The 24,000-nt window shown below is 52.7% G+C and overlaps 1 protein-coding gene across 1 annotated transcript in view; it reads left to right on the top strand.

The window, feature by feature from the left end:
* Nucleotides 1–23,771, top strand: part of SND1 (staphylococcal nuclease and tudor domain containing 1) — a gene marked incomplete at both ends in the record, with an annotated part of 40,622 nt that extends 16,851 nt beyond the window's left edge. The window contains 7 exons of the mRNA XM_072360787.1: nucleotides 758–858; nucleotides 6,646–6,756; nucleotides 7,844–7,916; nucleotides 9,977–10,118; nucleotides 11,476–11,594; nucleotides 22,451–22,558; nucleotides 23,718–23,771. Coding sequence (XP_072216888.1) covers nucleotides 758–858; nucleotides 6,646–6,756; nucleotides 7,844–7,916; nucleotides 9,977–10,118; nucleotides 11,476–11,594; nucleotides 22,451–22,558; nucleotides 23,718–23,771 — 708 coding nt within the window. The remainder of the gene's footprint in view (nucleotides 1–757; nucleotides 859–6,645; nucleotides 6,757–7,843; nucleotides 7,917–9,976; nucleotides 10,119–11,475; nucleotides 11,595–22,450; nucleotides 22,559–23,717) is intronic.
* Between the last annotated feature and the right edge of the window lie 229 nt (nucleotides 23,772–24,000).

Genomic DNA, 24,000 nt, shown 5'->3' with positions numbered 1-24,000 from the left:
CTATGCACCCCATATGCCCCCCCTATGCACCCCCTGTGCCCCCTATCCCCCCCATATGCACCCCATACACCCCCTATGCACCCCATATGCACCCCATATGTACCCCATACACCCCCTATGCCCCCTATCAGCACCCCCTATGCCCTCCATGTACCCCAGCCACCCCATATGCACCCCATACGCCCCCTATATGCGCCCCATACACCACCTATGCACCCCATATGTCCCCCATATGCACCCCATACACCCCCTATGTAACCCATATCAGCACCCCCTATGCACCCCATACACCCCCTATGCACCCCATACACCCCCTATGCACCCCATATACCCCTCACCACCCCCCCACGCTCCCCCTATGCCCCCTATCAGCACCCCATATGCCCCCCACCCCCCCCATGCTCCCTCTTATGCCCCCCATACACCCCTATGCCCCCCATATACCCCCCCCATATGCACCCCATACACCCCCTATGCCTCCCCTACTCTCCCCCTATGCCCCTTATCATCACCCCCTATGCCCCCCATCCCCCCCCCCCATATCCTGACCCCCCTTTGTCCCCCCTACTCTTCCCCCTATGCCCCCTATCATCACCCCATGTGCCCCCCATCCCCCCCATATGCACCCCATACACCCCATATGCACCCCCTATGCCCCCACCTCCCCCCCTACTCTCCCCCTATGCCCCCTATCATCACCCCCTATGCCCCCCATCCCCCCCCCCCCCATATCCTGACCCTTTTAACCCCCCCCCAGGTGAACGTGACAGTGGATTACATCCGTCCGGCCAGTTGTGCCACCGACACGGTGCCGGCCTTCGCCGAGCGAACCTGCGCCACCGTCTGCATTGGGGGGATGTGAGTCAACAACACCCCCCCCTTCATTGGGACCCCCCCCCAAATAATAGGGATGGGGTGCTGCTCCTATTGACCCCCCCCCCCCCCAAATAGGGATGGGGAGCTGCTCCTATTGACCCCCCCCTAACCCTGGGACCCCCCCCCCCCCAAATAGGGATGGGGTGCTGCTCCTATTGACCCCCCCCCCAACCCTGGGATCCCCCCCCAAATAGGGATGGGGAGCTGCTCCTATTGACCCCCATTGACCCCCCCCCAAATAGGGATGGGGTTCTGCTCCTATAGACCCCCCCCTATACCATGGGACCCCCCCCAAATAGGGATGGGGTGCTGCTCCTATTGACCCCCCCTAACCCTGGGACCCCCCCCCCAAATAGGGATGAGGTGCTGCTCCTATTGACCCCTATTGGGTCACCCCGCAAATAGGGATGGGGTGCTGCTCCTATTGACCCTCATTGACACACACACACACCCCCAAATAGGGATGGGGAGCTGCTCCTATTGACCCCCCCTAACCCTGGGACCCCCCACCCAAATAGGGATGGGGTGCTGCTCCTATTGACCCCCCCCTTGGGACCCCCCCCAGCCCCATTATTGGGTTAGGGGGGAGAATAGGGATGGGGTGCTGCTCCTATTGACCCCCCCCCTAACCCTGGGACCCCCCCCAAATAGGGATGGGGTGCTGCTCCTATTGACCCCTATTGACCCCCCCCCCCCAAATAGGGATATGGTGCTGCTCCTATTGACCACCCCCCCCTCACCCTGGGACCTCCCCCCTGGGACCCCCCCCCAAATAGGGATGGGGTGCTGCTCCTATTGACCCCCATTGACCCCCCCCAAATAGGGATGAGGTGCTGCTCCTATTGACCCCCCCTGGGACCCCCCCCCAAATAGGGATGGGGTGATGCTCCTATTGACCCCCCCTAGCCCTGGGACCCCCCCCCAAATAGGGATGGGGTGCTGCTCCTATTGAGCCCCATTGACACCCCCCAAATAGGGATGGGGTGCTGCTCCTATTGACCCCCCCCTTGGGACCCCCCCCAGCCCCATTATTGGGTTAGGGGGGAGAATAGGGATGGGGTGCTGCTCCTATTGATCCCCATTGACACCCCCCCAAATAGGGATGGGGTTCTGCTCCTATAGACCCCCCCTTACCCTGGGACCCCCCACCCAAATAGGGATGGGGAGCTGCTCCTATTGACCCCCATTGACCCCCCCCCCCCAAATAGGGATGGGGAGCTGCTCCTATTGACCCCCATTGACCCCCCCCCCCCCAAATAGGGATGGGGAGCTGCTCCTATTGACCCCCCCCCTTGGGACCCCCATCATTGGGTTAGGGGGAGAATAGGGATGGGGTGCTGCTCCTATTGATCCCCATTGACACCCCCCCAAATAGGGATGGGGTGATGCTCCTATTGACCCCCCCTGGGACCCCCCACCCAAATAGGGATGGGGTGCTGCTCCTATTGACCCCCCCCTTGGGACCCCCCCCAGCCCCATTATTGGGTTAGGGGGAGAATAGGGATGGGGTGCTGCTCCTATTGACCCCCCCCCCCAACCCTGGGACCCCCCCCCAAATAGGGATGGGGAGCTGCTCCTATTGACCCCCATTGACCCCCCCCCCCAAATAGGGATGAGGAGCTGCTCCTATTGACCACCCCCCCCCCACCCTGGGACCTCCCCCCTGGGACCCCCCCCCCAAATAGGGATGGGGTGATGCTCCTATTGACCCCTATAGGGCCACCCCAAATAGGAATGGGGTGATGCTCCTATTGAACCCCATTGATCCCCCCCCAAATAGGGATGGGGTGCTGCTCCCATTGACCCCCCCTAACCCTGGGACCCCCCACCCAAATAGGTATGGGGTTCTGCTCCTATTGACCCCCCCCCCAACCCTGGGACCCCCCCTCAAATAGGGATGGGGAGCTGCTCCTATTGACCCCTATTGGGTCACCCCCCAAATAGGGATGGGGTGCTGCTCCTATTGACCCCCCCCCTAACCCTGGGACCCCCCCCCCCAAATAGGGAAGGGGAGCTGCTCCTATTGATCCCCATTGACCCCCCCCCAAATAGGGATGGGGTGATGCTCCTATTGAACTCCCAAGCCCCCCACCCTGGGACCCCCCCCCGTGACCCCCCCCCCAAATAGGGATGGGGTGCTGCTCCTATTGACCCCCATTGACTCCCCCCCCAAATAGGGATGGGGAGTTGCTCCTATTGACCTCCCCCCCCCACCCTGGGACCTCCCCCCTGGGACCACCCCCCAAATAGGGATGGGGAGCTGCTCCTATTGACCCCCCCTAACCCTGGGACCCCCCCCCCCAAATAGGGATGGGGAGCTGCTCCTATTGACCTCCCCCCCCCTTCACCCTGGGACCCCACCCCAAATAGGGATGGGGTGCTGCTCCTATTGACCCCTATTGGGCCACCCCAAATAGGAATGGGGTGATGCTCCTATTGACCCCCCCTGGGACCCCCCACCCAAATAGGGATGGGGTGCTGCTCCTATTGACACCCCCCCCAACCCTGGGATCCCCCCCAAATAGGAATGGGGTGCTGCTCCTATTGACCCCCATTGATCCCCCCCCAAATAGGGATGGGGAGGTGCTCCTATTGACCCCCATTGACACCCCCCCCCCCCCCCAAATAGGGATGGGGTGCTGCTCCTATTGACCCCCATTGACTCCCCCCCCAAATAGGGATGGGGAGCTGCTCCTATTGACCTCCCCCCCCCACTCTGGGACCTCCCCCCTGGGACCACCCCCCAAATAGGGATGAGGTGCTGCTCCTATTGACCCCTATTGGGTCACCCCCCAAATAGGGATGTGGTGCTGCTCCTATTGACCTCCCCCCCCCACCCTGGGATCCCCCCCTGGGACCTCCCCCCAAATAGGGATGGGGAGCTGCTCCTATTGACCCCAATTGACCCCCCCCCCCAAATAGGGATGGGGAGCTGCTCCTATTGATCCCCATTGACCCCCTCCAAATAGGGATGGGGTTCTGCTCCTATTGAACTCCCAACCCCCCCCACCCTGGGACCCCCCCCCCATGACCCCCCCTGCAAATAGGGATGGGGTGCTGCTCCTATTGACCCCCATTGACACCCCCCCCCCCCCCCCAATAGGGATGGGGAGCTGCTCCTATTGACCCCTATTGGGTCACCCCCCAAATAGGGATGGGGTGCTGCTCCTATTGACCCCCCCTAGCCCTGGGACCCCCCCCCCCAAATAGGGATGGGGTGCTGCTCCTATTGACCCCTATTGGGCCACCCCAAATAGGAATGGGGTGATGCTCCTATTGACCCCCATTGATACCCCCCTAAATAGGGATGGGGTGCTGCTCCTATTGACCCCCCCTGGGACCCCCCACCCAAATAGGGATGGGGTGCTGCTCCTATTGACCCCCCCCTTGAGACCCCCTCAGCCCCATTATTGGGTTAGGGGGAGAATAGGGATGGGGTGCTGCTCCTATTGACCCCCCCATTGGGCCCCCCCCCAAATAGGGATGGGGAGCTGCTCCTATTGACCCCCATTGACCCCCCCCCAAATAGGGATGGGGTGCTGCTCCTATTGACCTCCCCCCCCCAACCCTGGGACCCCCCCTCAAATAGGGATGGGGAGCTGCTCCTATTGACCCCCATTGACCCCCCCCCAGTTAGGGATGGGGAGCTGCTCCTATTGACCCCCATTGACACCACCCCCAAATAGAGATGGGGTGCTGCTCCTATTGACCCCCCCTAACCCTGGGACCCCCCACCCAAATAGGTATGGGGTTCTGCTTCTATTGACCCCTATTGGGCCACCCCCCAAATAGGGATGGGATGCTGCTCCTATTGACCTCCCCCCCCCACCCTGAGATCCCCCCCTGGGACCCCCCCAAATAGGGATGAGGTGCTGCTCCTATTGACCCCTATTGGGTCACCCCCCAAATAGGGATGGGGAGCTGCTCCTATTGACCCCCCCCTTGGGACCCCCCCAGCCCCATTATTGGGTTAGGGGGGAGAATAGGGATGGGGAGCTGCTCCTATTGACCCCCCCCCCAACCCTGGGACCCCCCCTCAAATAGGGATAGGGAGCTGCTCCTATTGACCCCCATTGCCCTCCCCCCAAATAGGGATGGGGAGCTGCTCCTATTGACCCCCATTGACCCCCCCCCCAAATAGGGATGGGGTGATGCTCCTATTGACCTCCCCCCCCCACCCTGGGACCCGCCCCAGGACCACCCCCCAAATAGGGATGGGGAGCTGCTCCTATTGACCCCCCCCTAACCCTGGGACCCCCCCCCCCCAAATAGGGATGGGGAGCTGCTCCTATTGACCCCCATTGACCCCCCCCCAAATAGGGATGGGGTGCTGCTCCTATTGAGAATGCACCACAGTTGCATCAGGGATGCACCAAGAATGCACCAGGGTTGCATCAGAGTTGCACTGGGGTTGCACCAGGGACTCACCAGGAATGCACCAGAGATACACCAAGGATGCACCAGGGTTGTACCAGGGATGCACTAGTGTTGCATCAGGGAAGCACTGGGGTTGCATCAGAGATACACCAAGAATGCACCAAGGTTGCACCAGGGATGCACTGGTGTTGCATCAGGGAAGCACTGGGGTTGCACCAGGAATGCACTGGGGTTGCATCAGGGATGCACCAGGAATGCACCACAGTTGCATCAGGGATACATCAAGAATGCACTAGAGTTGCATCAGAGTTGCACTGGGGTTGCACCAGGGATGCACCAGGAATGCACTGGGGTTGCATCAGAGATACACCAAGAATGCACCAGGGTTGCACCAGAGTTGCACTGGGATTGAATCAGGGATACACTGGGGTTGCACCAGGGATGCACCGGGGTTGCATCAATGATGCACCAAGAATGCACCACAATTGCATCATTGTTGCACCAGGGATGCACTAGTGTTGCATCAGAGTTGCACTGAGAATGCACCAAGAATGCACCAGGGTTGCATCAGGGATACACTGGGGTTGCATCAGGGCAGCACTGGTGTTGCACCAAAGACACACTAGAGTTGCATCAGAGTTGCACTGGGATTGCACCAGGGATGCACCAAAGCTGCATCAGGGATGCACCAAGAATGCAGCAGGGTTGCACCAGGGATGCACTGAGGTTGCACCAAGGATGCACCAAGAATGCACAAGGGATGCACCAGAGTTGCATCAGGGATGTGCCAAGAATGCACCAGGATTGCATCAGAGTTGCACTGGGGTTGAATCAGGGATGCACTGGGGTTGCAGCAAGAATGCAGGGTTGCACCAGGGATGCACTGGTGTTGCATCAGGGAAGCACTCGGATTGCACCAAGGATGCACCAGGGTTGCATCAGAGTTGCACTGGGATTGCACCAGGGTTGCACCAGGGATTCACCAAAAATGCACCAGGGTTGTACCAGGGATGCACTAGGGTTGCATTAGAGTTGCACTGGGGTTGCACTAGGGATGCACCAGGAATGCACCAGAGTTGCATCAGAGATACACCAAGAATGCACCGGGGTTGCATCAGGGTTGTACCAGGGATGCACTAGGGTTGCACCAGGGATGCACCAGGAATGCACTAGGGTTGCATCAGGGTTGCACCAGGAATGCACTGGGGTTGCATCAGAGATACACCAAGAATGCACCAGGGTTGCACCAGGGATGCACCGGGGTTGCATCAGAGTTGCACCTCACCCCTTTGCTCTCCCCCGTACCCTTTGCTGCTGCAAAGCGTGCACGTTTTGGGTGCTGACCTCCCCCTTCCTCCTCTCTTTTCTGCTTTGCTTTGCTTTGCTCCGCAGCAACATCGCCGAGGCTTTGGTGAGCAAAGGTTTGGCCACCGTCATCCGCTACCGGCAGGACGACGACCAGAGATCGTCCCACTACGACGAGCTGCTGGCTGCAGAGGCGAGGTGAGAGCGCTGCAGCACTGCTGCATTGCATGCACGGGTGGAAGGGGAGGGGGGGGTTGCAAAGGAGGGTGGGTGCGCGGCATTGCAATGCAGCTGCGGTTGTGGTGCAGGTGCGTGCAATCCAGCTGTGTTGTGGCCCAGGTGTGTGCATGGATCAGATGGGTGCAGTCCAGCTGTGCTCTGATCCAGATGTGTGCAATCCAGCTGTGCTGTGGGTCAGATGGGTGCCATCCATCCAGCTGTGTTATGGTCCAGTTGTGGGCAATCCAGCTGTCGCTGTGGCCCAGATGTGTGCATGGATCGGATGTGTGCAGTCCAGCTGTGATGCGGTCCAGATGTGTGCCATCCAGCTGTGCTCTGATCCAGATGTGTGCAGTCCAGCTGTGTGCCATCCAGCTGTGCTGTGGGTCGGATGGGCGCCATCCAGCTGTGTTATGGTCCAGATGTGTGCCATCCAGCTGTGACTCTGGCCCAGATGTGTGCGTGGATCGGATGGGTGCCATCCAGATGTGATGCGGTCCAGCTGTGTGCCATCCAGCTGTGATGCGGTCCAGATGTGTGCCATCCAGCTGTGCTCTGATCCAGATGTGCGTGGCATCAAAATCCAGCTGTGTCGTGGCCCAGATGGGTGCCATCCAGCTGTGCTCTGATCCAGATGTGTGCAAGCCAGCTGTGCTGTGGGTCAGATGGGTGCAGTCCAGCTGTGCTGCTGCCCAGATGTGTGCATGGATCAGATGGGTGTCATCCAGCTGTGCTGTGGGGTCGGATGGGTTCCATCCAGCTGTGCTCTGATCCAGATGTGTGCAAGCCAGCTGTGCTGTGGGTCAGATGGGTGCCATCCAGCTGTGCTGTGGGGTCGGATGGTTGCCATCCAGCTGTGCTGCGGTCCAGCTGTGTGCCATCCAGCTGTGCTGTGGGTCGGATGGGTTCCATCCAGCTGTGCTCTGATCCAGATGTGCGCCATCCAGCTGTGCTGTGGTTCGGATGGTTGCCATCCAGCTGTGCTGCAGCCCAGATGCGTGCATGGATGGGATGTGTTCCATCCAGCTGTGCTGCAGGTCGTGCATCGTCCTCCTCTCCTTTGCAGGGCCATCAAGAACGGCAAAGGGCTGCACAGCAAGAAGGAGGTGCCCATCCACCGCGTGGCCGACATCTCCGGGGTCAGCAACAAACACACAGACACCCCCCAAACCCCATTAAATCCTACACCCTACATCCCCCCCTATAGCCCCCCATAGCCCTCCATACCCCACACCCCCCTATATCCCTCTATACACCCCATAGCCGCTCATTGCCCCCCATACACCCACCCCCCATAGCCCCCCATACCCCACACCCCCCTATGTCCCCCTATACCCCCATAGCCCCCCATACACCCACACCCCCCATATCCCCCATAGCCCCCCTCCATCCCCCATAGCCCCCCATACACCCACACCCCCCCCTATATCCCCCTATGCCCCCATAGCCCCCATAGCCACCCATACACCCAAAACCCCCTATATCCCCCTATACTCCCCATAGCCCCCATACACCCACACCCCCATATATCCCCCTATACCCCCTCCACTCCCCATAGCCCCCATACCCCACACCCCCATATATCCCCCTATACCTCCATAGCCCCCCATATATCCCCCTATACCCCCCATAGCCCCCCATAGCCCCCCATAGCCCTCCATACCCCACATCCCCCTATATCCTCCTATACCCCCATAGCCCCCCATACACTCACACCCCCCTATATCCCCCTATACGCCCCATAGCCCCCCACACCCCACTATATCCCCCTATACCCCCTATAGCCCCCATTGCCCCCCATACCCCACACCCCCCTATATCCCCCTATACCCCCCATTAACCCCCATAGCCCCCCATACACCCACACCCCCCTATATCCCCCCACCCCCCTTACACCCCCCATTAACCCCCATAGCCCCCCATACACCCACACCCCCCATATCCCCCATAGCCCCCCTCCATCCCCCATAGCCCCCCATACACCCACACCCCCCTATATCCCCCCACCCCCCTTACACCCCCCATTAACCCCCATAGCCCCCCATACCCCACATCCCCCTATATCCCCCTATGCCCCCATAGCCCCCATAGCCACCCATACACCCACACCCCCCTATATCCCCCTATACCCCCCATAGCCCCCATACACCCACACCCCCATATATCCCCCTATACCCCCCGTAGTCCCCCATATATCCCCCTATACCCCCCACAGCCCCCCATAGCCCCCCATACCCCACACCCCCCTATAACCCCCATAGCCCTCATTGATCCCCCTTCCACCCCCCATAGCCACCCATACACCCACACCCCCCTATATCCCCCTATACCCCCCATAGCCCCCATAACCCCCCACACCCCACTATATCCCCCTATACCCCCTATAGCCCCCCATATGTCCCCCTATACCCCCCATAGCCCCCCATATATCCCCCTATACCCCCCATAGTCCCCCATACCCCACACCCCCCTATATCCCCCTATACCCCCATAGCCCCCCATACACCCACACCCCCCATATCCCCCATAGCCCCCCTCCATCCCCCATAGCCCCCCATACACCCACACCCCCCATATCCCCCATAGCCCCCCTCCATCCCCCATAGCCCCCCATACACCCACACCCCCCCCTATATCCCCCCACCCCCCTTACACCCCCCATTAACCCCCATAGCCCCCCATACCCCACATCCCCCTATATCCCCCTATGCCCCCATAGCCCCCATAGCCACCCATACACCCACACCCCCCTATATCCCCCTATACCCCCCATAGCCCCCATATACCCACACCCCCATATATCCCCCTATACCCCCTCCACTCCCCATAGCCCCCCATACCCCACACCCCCATATCCCCCCATATATCACCTTTTACCCCCCATAGCCCCCCATAGCCCCCATAGCCCTCCATACCCCACACCACCCTATATCCCCCTATACCCCCCATAGCCCCCCATATATCCCCCTATAACCCTCCATAGCCCCCCCTACCCCACACCCCCCTCCACCCCCCATAGCCCCCCATACACCCACACCCCCCTATATCCCTCTATACCCCCCATAGCCCCCCATACACAAACACCCCCCTATATCCCCCTATACCCCCATAGCCCCCCATAGCCCCCCATACACCCACACCCGCCTATATCCCCCCTCCCCCCTTACACCCCCCATTAACCCCCCTTTGTCCCTATTAGGACACTCAGAAGGCGAAGCAGTTCCTGCCCTTCCTGCAGCGCGCCGGCCGCTCGGAGGCCGTGGTCGAATACGTCTTCAGTGGGTCCCGACTCAAACTCTTCCTGCCCAAGGAGACCTGCCTCATCACCTTCCTGCTGGCTGGTGAGCTGCACTGCAACATACGGAGCAATGCAGAGCTGTGCAGTTGCATGCAAAGACATGCAGAGCCATGCAGAGTTTTGCAGAGCCATGCAGAGCCATGAAGTTGCATGCAAAGCCATGCAGAGCTGTGCAGAGCCATGCAGTTGCATGCAAAGACATGCAGAGCCATGTAGAGTTGTGCAGAGCCATGCAGAGCCATGAAGTTGCATGCAAAGCCATGCAGAGCCGTGTAGAGCCATGCAGAGCTATGTAGAGCCATGCAGGGCCATGCGGAGCCATGCAGAGCTGTGCAGAGCCATGCAATTGCATGCAAAGACATGCAGAGCTTTGCAGAGCCATGTAGAGTTGTGCAGAGCCATGCAGAGCCATGAAGTTGCATGCAAAGCCATGCAGAGCTGTGCAGAGCCATGTAGAGCCATGCAGAGCCATGTAGAGCCATGCAGAGCCATGCAGAACCATGTGCAGAGCCATGCAAAGCCATGCAGAGCTGTGCAGAGCCATGCAGTTCCATGCAAAGACATGCAGAGCCATGCATAGCCACGCAGAAGCCGTGTAGAGCCATGCAGTTGCATGCAAAGACATGCAGAGCCGTGCAGTTCCATGCAAAGACATGCAGAGCTGTGCAGAGCCATGCAGAGCATTGCTGAGCCATGTAGAGCCATGCAGAGGCATACATAGCCGTGCAGAGCCATGTAGAGCCATGTGCAGACATGCAGAGCCATGCAGAGCTGTGTAGAGCCATTCCGAGCTGTGCAGAGCCATGCAATTGCATGCCGAAGTGTGCAGAGGCATGCAAAGCCATGCAGAGCCATGTAGTACTGTGCTGAGCCTTGCAGAGCATTGCAAAGCTATGTGCAGACATGCAGAGCAATGCGGAGCCATGCAGAGCCATGTAGAGTCATGCAGAGCCATGCAGAGCCATGTGCAGAGCCATGCAGAGCAGTGTAGAGCCATTTACAGCCATGCAGAGCCATGTAGAGCTATGCAGGGCCATGCAGGGCCATGCGGAGCCATGCAGAGCAATGCGGAGCCGTGCAGAGCTGTGCAGAACCATGCAATTGCATGCCATGCAAATGCATGGCTGCGTGCATCGGTACGCCTGCAGGGACCCGCATGAGGACATGCACAGGTGCTCACCCACGGCTTTGCACACGGATGCACGCATGGGCGCATGCAGAACGCCCTGCACAACCACATGCATGGCTGCAGGAACGTGTGTGCACACAGAGGGGCCTGCACGAGCACAGCTGCTGACACGTGGTTTGCATGCGGGTGCATGCATTGCTGCAGGCAGGGTTGCACGCTCTGCAACGTGCAACCACCCCCATGCAGTGCACCAATGCAGCCCTCCCTGCAGGCATTGAGTGTCCCCGTGGTGCACGCAACCTCCCCGGGATGGTGCAAGAAGGGGAGCCCTTCAGCGAGGAAGCAACGCAGTTCACCAAGGAGCTGGTGCTGCAACGAGAGGTAGGGATGGCACCACGCATGCATTGGGGGGGTTGCAGCGTTGCAGAGCCTTCCAAAGGGGGGGGTGGGATGAAGGGGGGGGGGGGGGTCGGGGGTTGCTTTTTGTTGCATTGGGGGGTGGAGGGGATGCAGAACAGTTGCAGAGGTGGGGCTGGGCTGCAGGGATTGCAAGAAGGGAAGCGTGCTGCAGTGCAGCGGGGGCTGCAGCAGGGGCAGAGTGGTTGCATTACGGGTGATGCAGGGGGGTTGCATTAAGGACACGCAGCGGATGCACAGTGGTTGCATTAAAGGTTGCACAATGAACACAGAGTGGTTGCATTAAGGACACGCAGCAGACGCACTGTGGTTGCATTGGGGATGCGCCGAGCAGGTGCAGAGTGGTTGCATTAAAGGTTGCAAAGGGGCTGCATTACAGGTTGCACAGTGAATGCACAACGGTTGCATGGAGGACTTGCAGCAGATGCACAAAGGTTGCATTAAGGATGCACAGCAGGTGCAGGGTGGTTGCATTAAAGCATGCACAACTGTTGCATCAAAGGATGCACAGTGGGTGCACACTGGTTGCATTAAGGGTTGCACAAGGAACACAGTGGTTGCATTAAGGATGCACTGAGCAGGTGCAGAGTGGTTGCATTAAGGACACGCAGCGGTTGCACTGTGGTTGCATTGGGGATGCGCCGATCAGGTGCAGAGTGGTTAAGCAGGTGCATTAAAGGTTGCAAAGGGGGTGCATTAGAGGTTGCTGCATTAGAGGTTGCACAGTGAATGCACAACGGTTACATGGAGGACTTGCAGCAGATGCACAAAGGTTGCATTAAGGATGCACAGCAGGTGCAGGGTGGTTGCATTAAAGAATGCACAACTGTTGCATCGAAGGATGCACAGTGAGTGCACATTGGTTGCATTAAAGGTTGCATAATGGACGCAGAGTGGTTGCATTAAGGACATGCAGTGGATGCACAGTGGTTGCATTGGGGATGCACCGAGCAGGTGCAGAGTGGTTGCATTAAAGGATGCACAGGGGCTGCCTTAGAGGTTGCACAGTGAATGCACAGCGATTGCATTAAAGGTTGCAGGGAGCAGAATGCACAATGGTTGCATTAGAGGTTGCACAGTGAATGCACAACGGTTGCATGGAGGACTTGCAGCAGATGCACAAAGGTTGCATTAAGGATGCACAGCGGGTGCAGAGTGGTTGCATTAAAGCATGCATAACTGTTGCATCAAAGGATGCACAGTGAGTGCACATTGGTTGCATTAAAGGTTGCACAATGAACGCAGAGTGGTTGCATTAAGGACACGCAGCAAGCGCACAGTGGTTGCATTGGGGATGCGCCGAGCAGGTGAAGATTGGTTGCATTAAAGGATGCTCAGGGGTTGCATTAGAGGTTGCACAGTGAATGCACAACGGTTACATGAAGGACTTGCAGCAGATGCACAAAGGTTGCATTAAGGATACACAGCGGGTGAAGATTGGTTGCATTAAAGGTTGCAAAGGGGTTGCATTAAGGACACAACTGCAAATGTCCAGTGGTTGCATTAAAGGTTGCACAATGAACGCAGAGTGGTTGCATTAAGGACACGCAGCAAGCGCACAGTGGTTGCATTGGGGATGCACCCAGCAGGTGCAGAGTGGTTGCATTAAAGGTTGCAAAGGGGCTGCATTAGAGGTTGCACAGTGAATGCACAACGGTTGCATTAAGGACTTGCAGCAGATGCACAAAGGTTGCATTAAGGATGCACAGCAGGTGAAGATTGGTTGCATTAAAGGTTGCAAAGGGGTTGCACTAAGGACACAACTGCAAATGTCCAGTGGTTGCATTAAAGGTTGCACAATGAACGCAGAGTGGTTGCATTAAGGACACGCAGCGGATGCACAGTGGTTGCATTGGGGATGCGCCGAGCAGGTGAAGATTGGTTGCATTAAAGGTTGCAAAGGGGCTGCATTAGAGGTTGCACAGTGAATGCACGACGGTTACATGAAGGACTTGCAGCAGATGTGCAAAGGTTGCATTAAGGATGCACAGCAGGTGAAGATTGGTTGCATTAAAGGTTGCAAAGGGGCTGCATTAAGGACACAACTGCAAATGTACAGTGGTTGCATTAAAGGTTGCAAAGGGGTTGCATTAAGGACACAACTGCAAATGTACAGTGGTTGCATTAAAGGATGCATTAAAGGTTGCATTAAGGACACAACTGCAAATGTACAGTGGTTGCATTAAAGGTTGCACAATGAACGCAGAGTGGTTGCATTAAGGACACGCAGCGGATGCACAGTGGTTGCATTGGGGATGCGCCGAGCAGGTGCAGAGTGGTTGCATTAAAGGTTGCAAAGGGGCTGCATTAGAGGTTGCACAGTGAATGTACAACGGTTACATGAAGGACTTGCAGCAGATGCACCAAGGTTGCATTAAGGATGCACAGCAGGTGAAGATTGGTTGCATTAAAGGTTGCAAAGGGGTTGCATTAAGGACACAACTGCAAATGTCCAGTGGTTGCATTAAAGGTTGCACAATGAACGCAGAGTGGTTGCATTAAGGATACGCAGCAAGCGCACAGTGGTTGCATTGGGGATGCGCCGAGCAGGTGCAGTGGTTGCATTAAAGGTTGCAAAGGGGCTGCATTAGAGGATGCACAGTGAATGCACAATGGTTGCATTAAAGGATGCACAGTGAATGCACAACGGTTACATGAAGGACTTGCAGCAGATGTGCAAAGGTTACATTAAGGATGCACAGCAGGTGCAGGGTGGTTGCATTAAAGCATGCACAACTGTTGCATCAAAGGATGCACAGTGGGTGCACACTGGTTTCATTAAGGGTTGCACAATGAACGCAGAGTGGTTGCATTAAGGACACGCAGCAAGCGCACAGTGGTTGCATTGGGGATGCACAGAGCAGGTGCAGATTGGTTGCATTAAAGGTTGCAAAGGGGCTGCATTAGAGGTTGCACAGTGAATGCACAGTGGTTGCATTAAAGGATGCACAGTGAATGCACAACGGTTGCATTAAGGACTTGCAGCAGATGCACAAAGGTTGCATTAAGGATGCACAGCGGGTGCAGAGTGGTTGCATTAAAGGATGCACAAGTGAATGCACAACGGTTGCATGGAGGACATGCAGCAGATGCACAATGGTTGCACAAAGGATGCCCAGTAGGTGCAAAGTGGTTGCAGTGGATGCAGGATGCATGCAGGGTGGATGCAGAATGCATGCAGGGTGGATGCAGAGTGGATGCAGGATGCAGGATGGATGCAGGATGCAGAAAGCATGCAGGGTGGGTGCAGGATGGATGCAGGATGCAGAATGCATGCAGTGTGGGTGCAGAGTGGATGCAGGATGCATACAGGGTGGGTGCAGGATGGATGCAGAGTGGATGCAGGATGCAGAATGCATGCAGGGTGGATGCAGGATGCAGGATGCATGCAGGATGCATGCAGGGTTAATGCAGAGTGGATGCAGGATGGATGCAGGATACAGAATGCATGCAGGATGGATGCAGTGTGGATGCAGGATGCAGAATGCAGAATGCATGCAGAGTGGATGCAGGGTGGATGCAGGATGCAGGATGGATGCAGGATGGATGCAGAGTGGATGCAGGATGGATGCAGGGTGGATGCAGCATGCAAAGTGAATGCAAGATGCAAGGAGGATGCATACTAGGGCACCATGGGGCAGTTATGGGGCTGAATGGTGCTCTATGGGGCCCCATGGGGTGGTTATGGGGCTGAATGGAGCTCTATGGGGCATCTATGGGGCATTATGGGGCTGTGTGCTGCTCTGTGTGGCGTCTATGGGGCACTATGGGGTTTTATGCTGCTCTATGGGGTGTCTATGGGGCTCCATGGGGTGGTTATGGGGCTGTGTGCTGCCCTATGGGGTGTATATGGGGCATTATGGGGTGGTTATGGGGCTCTGTGGTGCTCTATGGGGCATTTGTGGGGCATCTATGGGGCATTATGCTGCTCTATGGGGTGTCTATGGGGCATCTATGGAGTGGTTATGGGGCTGTGTGCTGCCCTATGGGGCATCTATGGGGTATTATGGGGTTTTATGCTGCTCTATGGGGCGTCTATGGGGCACCATGGGGTGGTTATGGGGCTGTGTGGTGCTCTATGGGGCATCTATGGGGCACTATGGGATGGTTATGGGGCTGTGTGCTGCCCTATGGGGCATTATGGGGTGGTTATGGGGCCGTGTGGTGATCTATGGGGCATCTGTGGGGCACCATGGGGTTTCTATGGGGCTGTGTGGTGTTCTATGGGGCATCTATGGGGCATTATGGGGTTTTATGCTGCTCTATGGGGTGTCTATGGGGCATTATGGGGCTGAATGGTGCTCTATAGGGCATCTATGGGGCATTATGCTGCTCTATGGGGTGTCTATGGGGCATCTATGGGGCATTATGGGGCTGTGTGGTGCTCTGTGTGGCGTCTATGGGGCACTATGGGGTTTTATGCTGCTCTATGGGGTGTCTATGGGGCTCCATGGGGTGGTTATGGGGCTGTGTGCTGCCCTATGGGGCATCTATGGGGTATTATGGGGCTTAATGATGCTCTGTGTGGCGTCTATGGGGTATTATGGGGTTTTATGCTGCCCTATGGGGTGTATATGGGGCTCCATGGGGTGGTTATGGGGCTGAATGGTGCTCTGTGTGGCATCTATGGGGTATTATGGGGTTTTATGCTGCTCTATGGGGTGTCTATGGGGAATCTATGGGGCGGTTATGGGGCTGTGTGCTTCTCATGGGGCATTTATGGGGCACTATGGTGCTCTATGGGGCATCTGTGGGGCATTTGTCCATGATCCCATTTGGCTGCATGCAGCTACCAGGCAACCTGGAACCCCCCCTAAGACCCCCAAATCCCCTCAAAAAACCTCAAAAAGATCCCAACACCCCCCCCCAAAATAAAACCCCAAATCCCCCCCCATGACCCCACAAAAAACCCCAATACCCCCATAAAAAAACCCCAAAACCACCCCAAAAGAAACCCCCAAAAAACCCCAAAACACTCCAAAAAACCCACCAAAACACCCCAAAAAACCCCAAAAAACCCCCAAAAACCCCTCAAAAAACCCCCAAAAAACCCAAAACCCTCCAAAAACCCCAAAATACCTCCCCAAAAACCCCAAATCGCCCCCCAAAACTCCCCATCAAACCCCTAAATGCCCCCAAAAATCCCCCCTAAAAACCCCAAAAACCACCAAGAAAACCCCAAAACCCCCAAAAAAGACCCCCAAAAAATCCAAGAAACCCCAAAAAACCCCAAATCTCCCCCAAGAAACCCCGAAAATACCCCATAAAAACCCAAAACCCCACAAAAAAGACCCCCCAAAAAAACAAGAAACCCACAAAAAAAACCCAAATCTCCCCCAAGAAACCCCCAAAAAACCCCAAAAAGACCAAAAAAACCCTAAGAAACCCCCCCAAAAAACCATATTTCCCCCTAAAAAAACCCCAAAAAACCTCCTAAAAAAAACCCAAATTCCCCCAAAAATCCCCCCTAAAAACCCCAAAGCCCCCCAAAAAGACCCCAAAATAATCCAAGAGACCCCCAAAACCCCCAAAATACTCTCAAAAAACCCCCACATCCCCCTAAAATACCCCCAAAATAACCCAAATCCCCCCCCAAAAAAAAACCCAAAACCCCAAAAAACCCAAAAATCCCCCAAAAATCTCAAAAAACCCCCCCAAAACTCCCTAAAAAACCCTAAAAACTCCCCAAAAACCCCAAATCACCCCCCAAAACCCCCCATCAAACCCCTAAATCCCCCCAAAAAAAACCCATAAAAACCCCAAAAAACACCCATAAAACCCAAAAACCCCCTAAAAAGACCCCAAACCCCCCCCAAAAAAACCCCAAAAAAATCCCCTAAAAACCCCAAATCTCCCCTCAAAAATCCCCCCAAAAAAAAACCAAAACCCCCCAAAAAACCCCAAAAAACACCAAAAAACCCATAATTCTCCAAAACCCCTAAATACCCCAAAATACCCCCAAAAACCCCAAAATAACCCCAAAAAACCCCAAAGTACCCTCAAAAAACCCCCATATCCCTCTAAAATACCCCCAAAAAAACCCAAATCCCCCCCCAAAAAAACCCCCAAACCCCAAAAAACCCAAAAATCCCACAAAAATCCCACAAAAATCTCAAACCCCCCCCCTAAAACTCCCTAAAAAACCCTAAAAACCCCCAAAAAACCCAAAACACCTCAAAAACCCAAAACCCCCATCAAACCCCTAAATCCCCCCAAAAATCCCCCTAAAAACCCCAAAAAACACCCAGAAAACCCCCAAAACCCCCAAAAATAAACCCCAAAACCCCCCAAGAAACCCCAAAAAGACCCCAAATTCCCCAAGAAGCCCCCAAAAACCCCATAAAACCACCAAAAGCCCCCCAAAAAACCCAAGAAATCCCAAAAAATCCCCTAAAAACCCCCTAAAAAAACCCTCAATAACCCTTATAAAACCCAATAAACCCAATAAAACCCAAGAAACCCCAAAAAGACCCCAAAAACCCCAAATAAACCCCAAAATACCTCCCCAAAAACTCAAATCTCTGCCCAAAACCTCCCATCAAACCCCTAAATCCCCCCAAAATTCCCCCCCAAATATCCCAAAAACCACCCAGAAAACCCCAAAAAAACAAGAAAAACCCAAAAAACCCCAAATCTCCCCCCAAAAAAACCTCAAAAAGCCCCAAAAAAACCCAACCCCCCAAAAAAAACCCCAAAATCCCCCCAAAAAGACACCAAACCCCCATAAAAACCCAAAGGCCCCCCAAAATAACCCCAAAACCCCAAAAAACCCAAAAATCCCACAAAAATCCCCCAAAAAATCCCAAAGAAAAACCCCCAAAAAACTTAAAATTCTCCCAAAAATCCCCCCAAAAAAACCCAAATCCCTCACAAAACCTCCCAAAAAAACCCCAAAACACCCCAAAACCCCCAAAAACCCCTCAAAAAACCCCAAAAAAACCCAAAACCCTCCAAAAACCCCAAAATACCTCCCCAAAAACCCCAAATCGCCCCCCAAAACTCCCCATCAAACCCCTAAATGCCCCCAAAAATCCCCCCTAAAAACCCCAAAAACCACCAAGAAAACCCCAAAACCCCCAAAAAAGACCCCCCAAAAATCCAAGAAACCCCAAAAAACCCCAAATCTCCCCCAAGAAACCCCGAAAATACCCCATAAAAACCCAAAACCCCACAAAAAAGACCCCCCAAAAAAACAAGAAACCCACAAAAAAAACCCAAATCTCCCCCAAGAAACCCCCAAAAAACCCCAAAAAGACCAAAAAAACCCTAAGAAACCCCCCCAAAAAACCATATTTCCCCCCAAAAAAACCCCAAAAAACCTCCTAAAAAAAACCCAAATTCCCCCAAAATATCCCCTCTAAAAACCCCAAAGCCCCCCAAAAAGACCCCAAAATAATCCAAGAGACCCCCAAAACCCCAAAATACCCTCAAAAAACCCCCACATCCCCCTAAAATACCCCCAAAATAACCCAAATCCCCCCCCCAAAAAAAACCCCAAAACCCCCAAAAAACCCAAAAATCCCACAAAAATCCCACAAAAATCTCAAAACCCCCCCCCAAAACTCCCCTAAAAAACCCTAAAAACTCCCAAAAAACCCACAACACCCAACACCCTCCCAAAACCCCCCATCAAACCTCTAAATCCCCCCAAAAAAAACCCATAAAAACCCCAAAAAACACCCAGAAAACCCAAAAACCCCCTAAAAAGACCCCAAAACCCCCCCAAAAAAACCCAAAAAAATCCCCTAAAAACCCCAAATCTCCCCTCAAAAATCCCCCCAAAAAAACCCAAAACCCCCCAAAAAACCCCCAAACACACCAAAAAACCCATAATTCTCCACAACCCCTAAATACCCCCAAAATACCCCCCAAAAACCCCCAAAATAACCCCAAAAAACCCCAAAGTACCCTCAAAAAACCCCCCATATCCCTCTAAAATACCCCCAAAAAAACCCAAATCCCCCCCCCAAAAAAACCCCCAAACCCCAAAAAACCCCAAAAATCCCACAAAAATCCCACAAAAATCTCAAAAAACACCCCCCAAAACTCCCTAAAAAAACCCTAAAAACCCCCAAAAAACCCCAAATCACCCCCCAAAGACCCCCCATCAAACCCCTAAATCCCCCCAAAAAAACCCATAAAAACCCCCAAAACCACCAAAAACCCCACAAAAAAACCCCAAAAACACCCCAAAACCCCCCCAAAAAAAAACCCAAAAAACCCAAAATACACCTAAACCCCCCCAGAAAATCCCAAAAAACCCCCAAAAAATCCCCCAAAACACCCCTATAATACCCCAAAAACGCCCTAAAAAACCCCAAAATGACCCCAAATTCCCCAAGATGCCCCCAAAAAAACCCAAAAAACCCCCAAAAACCCCCCAAAAAATCCCCAAAAATCCCTCAAAAAACCCCAAAAAAACCCAAAAAAACCCCAAAACCCCAAAAAACCCCAAAATCCCAAAAAACACTCAAAAAACCCCAAATAATCCCCCAAAACCCCAAAACCCCCCCAAAAAAAACCCATAAAAACCCATAACCCCCCAAAAACCCCCAAAAAACCCCAAAAACACCCCAAAAAAAAACAAAAAAAAAAACCCATATCCCCTCATAAAATCCCAAGAAAAAACCCCAAGAAACCCTAAATCCCCCCCAAAAATCTCATCAAAAACCCCACCCCCCCCCCCAAAAAAACCCTAAAACCCACAAAAAAAAAAAGCCAAAAAAACACAAAATATACCCAAAAAACCCCAAATAACCCCAAATCCCTCCATAAAATCCCAAGAAAAAGCCAAGAAAAACCCCACATCCCCCCAAAAATCTCACAAAAACCCCAAAATCCCCCCAAAAAACCCCCAAAAAATCCCCAAAGCCCCCCAAAAACCCCCCAAAAAACCCCAAAAAACCCACAAAAAAAACCCAAAAAACCCAAATATACCCCAAAAAACCCCAAATCCCCCCCAAGAATCTCATCAAAAACCCCAAAAGCCCCCCCAAAAAACCCTAAAACCCCCCAAAAAATCCCCAAAAACCCCCCCAAAAAAAACGCTCAAAAAGCCCCAAAAAAACCCAAAACCCCCCCCCAAAAAAACAAAAAAACCCTAAAACCCCCCAAAAAATCCCAAATCCCCCCATAAAAAAACCACAACCCCCCAAAAACCCCCCCCAAAACCCCCAAAACCCCCCCAAAAAAAACCCCCCAAAACCCCCCAAAAAACCCCAAGAATCCCATAAAAAATCCCCAAAAATACCCCAAAAAACCCCAAAAACCCCAAAAAACACAAAAAAAAACAAAAATACCCAAAAAAAAAACCCCAAAAATACCCCAAAAAATCAAGAATCCCCCAAAAAAACCCAAAAAACCCAAAAGAATCCCCTATAAATCCCCTAAAAAAACCCCTCAAAAATCCCACAAAAATCCCAATACCCCCAAAAAACCCCCAAAACCCCCCAAAAAACCCCTCAAAAAGACCAAAAAAAAAACCCCAAAACCCCCCCAAAAAAAACCAAAAAAACCCTAAAACCCCCCAAAAAATCCCAAATCCCCCCAAAAAAACCCCAAAAATAACCCCGATAAAATCCTCTAAAAACCCCCCCAAAAAAAACCAAAAAAACCCCCCAAAAAACCCCAAAAAACCCTCCAAGAAACCCCAAGAATCCCATAGAAAATCCCCCAAAAACCCCAAAAAACACCAAAAAAAACCCCAATAATCCCCAAAAAACCCCCCAAAAATACCCCAAAAAATCCAAGAATCCCCCAAAAAAACCCAAAAAACCCAAAAGAATCCCCTATAAATCCCCTAAAAAAACCCTCAAAAATCCCACAAAAATCCCAATACTCCCAAAAAACCCCAAAAACTCCCCAAAAAACCCCCTCAAAAAGCCCAAAAAAAACCCCAAAAACCCCCCAAAAAAAAACCAAAAAACCCTAAAACCCCCCAAAAAATCCCAAATCCCCCCAAAAAACCCCAAAAATAACCCCAATAAAATCCTCTAAAAACCCCCCAAAAAAAACCCCAAATCCCCCCATAAAAAGACCAAAACCCCCCAAAAAAAACCCCCAAAAACCCCCAAAAAAAACCCATAAAAACCCATAACCCCCAAAAAAACCCCCAAAAAACCCCAAAAAAAACCCCAAATCCCCCCCAAAAAAACCCCAAAACACCCAAGAAAACCAAAACCCCCCAAATATCCCCCCAAAAACCCCCATAAATCTCCCAAATATCCCCAAAAAATCCCAAAACCCCCTAGAAAACACCCAAAAAAACCCCAAATCCCCCCCAAAAAACCCAAAAAAAAAACCCAAAACCCACAAAAAAAATTCCCAAAAAAACCCAAAATATACCCAGAATAACCCCAAAAAAACCCCATATCCCCTCATAAAATCCCAAGAAAAAACCCCAAGAAACCCTAAATCCCCCCCAAAAATCTCATCAAAAACCCCAAACCCCCCCCAAAAAGCCCTAAAACCCCCCAAAAATCCCAAATCCCCCCCAAAAAACCCCAAAAATAACCCCAATAAAATCCTCTAAAAAACCCCCCAAAAACCCCAAATCCCCCCAAAAAAAACCCCAAAAACCCCCAAAACCCCCCCAAAAAAACCCCAAAACCCCCCCAAAAAACCCCAAGAATCCCATAAAAAATCCCCAAAATACCCCAAAAAATCCAAGAATCCCCCAAAAAAACCGAAAAAACCCAAAAGAATCCCCTATAAATCCCCTATAAAAACCCTCAAATACCCCTAAAAAAACCAATAAACCCAAAAAACCCCAAAAAACTCAAAAAGACCCCAAAAAAAATCCTCCCAAAAAAAGCCCCAAAAAACCCTAGAAACCCCAAAAAAACCCCAAATCTACCCAAAAAAAACCCTCAAAAAGCCCAAAAAAAACCCCAAACCCCCCAGAAAGCCCCAAAAAAAAACCGAAACCCCCCAAAAAAACCCCCATAAAAATACAACCCCCCCCAGAAAAAACCCCAAAACCCCCAAAATCCCACAAAAATCCCCCCAAAAAATCCCAAAAAAACCCCAAAAACCTTAAAACCCTCCCAAAAATCCCCCTCAAAACCTCCCAAAAAAACCCCAAAACCCCCCCCAAAAATCCCCATAAAACCCCAAAAACTCCAAAACCCACAAAAAAAACCCCAAAAAACCCTAAATCCCCCCCAAAAAAACCCTAAAAACCCCAAACCTCAAAAAAACGCCCCAAATAAATCCAAAATACATTCCCAAAAACCCCAAATCCCCCCCCATAAACCCCCCATCAAACCCCTAAATCCCACCAAAAAAACCCCATAGAAATCCCCAAAAAACACTCAGAAAACCCCAAATCCCCCCAAAAAAAACCCAAATTCCCCCCAAAATCCCCAAAGTAAGCCCCTAATTACCCAATAATCCCACAAAAAACCCCATAAAAACCCCCAAAACCCCCCCAAAATATCTCCCCAAAAACCCCAAATCCCCCCCCAAACTCCCCATCAACCCCATAAATCAACCCCAAAAACCCCCCAAAAAACCCCAAAAACCACCCAGAAAACCCAAAACCCTTAAAAAAGACCCCCAAAAAATCCAAGAAACCCCCCCAAAAAAAACCCAAAACAACCCAAAAAGACCCCAAAAACCCCAATTAAACCCCAAAATACCTCCCCAAAAAAACCCCAAATCCCCCCCAAAAACCCCCCATCAAACCCCTAAATCCCCCCAAAAATACCCCATAAAAACCCCAAAAACCACCCAGAAAACCCCAAAACCCTTAAAAAAGACCCCAAAAAAATCCAAAAAACCCAAAAAATCCCCTAAAAACCCCAAATCTCCCCTCAAAAATCCCCCCCAAAAAACCAAAACCCCTAAAAAAAACCCCAAAAAAACACCAAAAAAGCCATAATTCTCCAAAACCCCTAAATACCCCTAAATACCCCCAAAAACCCCAAAATAACCCCAAAAAACCCCAAAGTACCCTCAAAAAAAAACCCATATCCTCCAAAAATACCCCCAAAAAAACCCAAATCCCCCCCCCAAAACTCCCCCATCAAACCCCTAAATCCCCCCTCAAAAAAACCCCCATAAAAACCCCAAAAACCCCCAAAAACGACCCTAAAAAAATCCAAAATACCCAAAAAAACACCCAAAACCCAAAAAACCCCCAAAAAACCCCATAAAACCCCCAAAAAAACCCAAAACCCCCCAAAAAAAAACCCAAAAACCCCCCAAAACCCCCAAAAAAAAACCCAAAAAAACCCCAAACCTTTTTTGAAAGACAAATATTTATTAAAAATACAAAAATACACTTTTTTTTTTTTTTTTTTTTTTCGGGATCCTATTTCTTACGGGATTTTTTTTTTAGGGCCGTCATTTTATGGGGTTTCTCTTTCGATTTTATGGA

This window comes from Excalfactoria chinensis, unplaced genomic scaffold (assembly GCF_039878825.1).
Source record: "Excalfactoria chinensis isolate bCotChi1 unplaced genomic scaffold, bCotChi1.hap2 Scaffold_332, whole genome shotgun sequence".
Classification (NCBI taxonomy): Eukaryota; Metazoa; Chordata; class Aves; order Galliformes; family Phasianidae; genus Excalfactoria; species Excalfactoria chinensis.
Note: the sequence above shows the minus strand (reverse complement) of the source record. Positions and strands in the feature narration are given on the sequence as shown.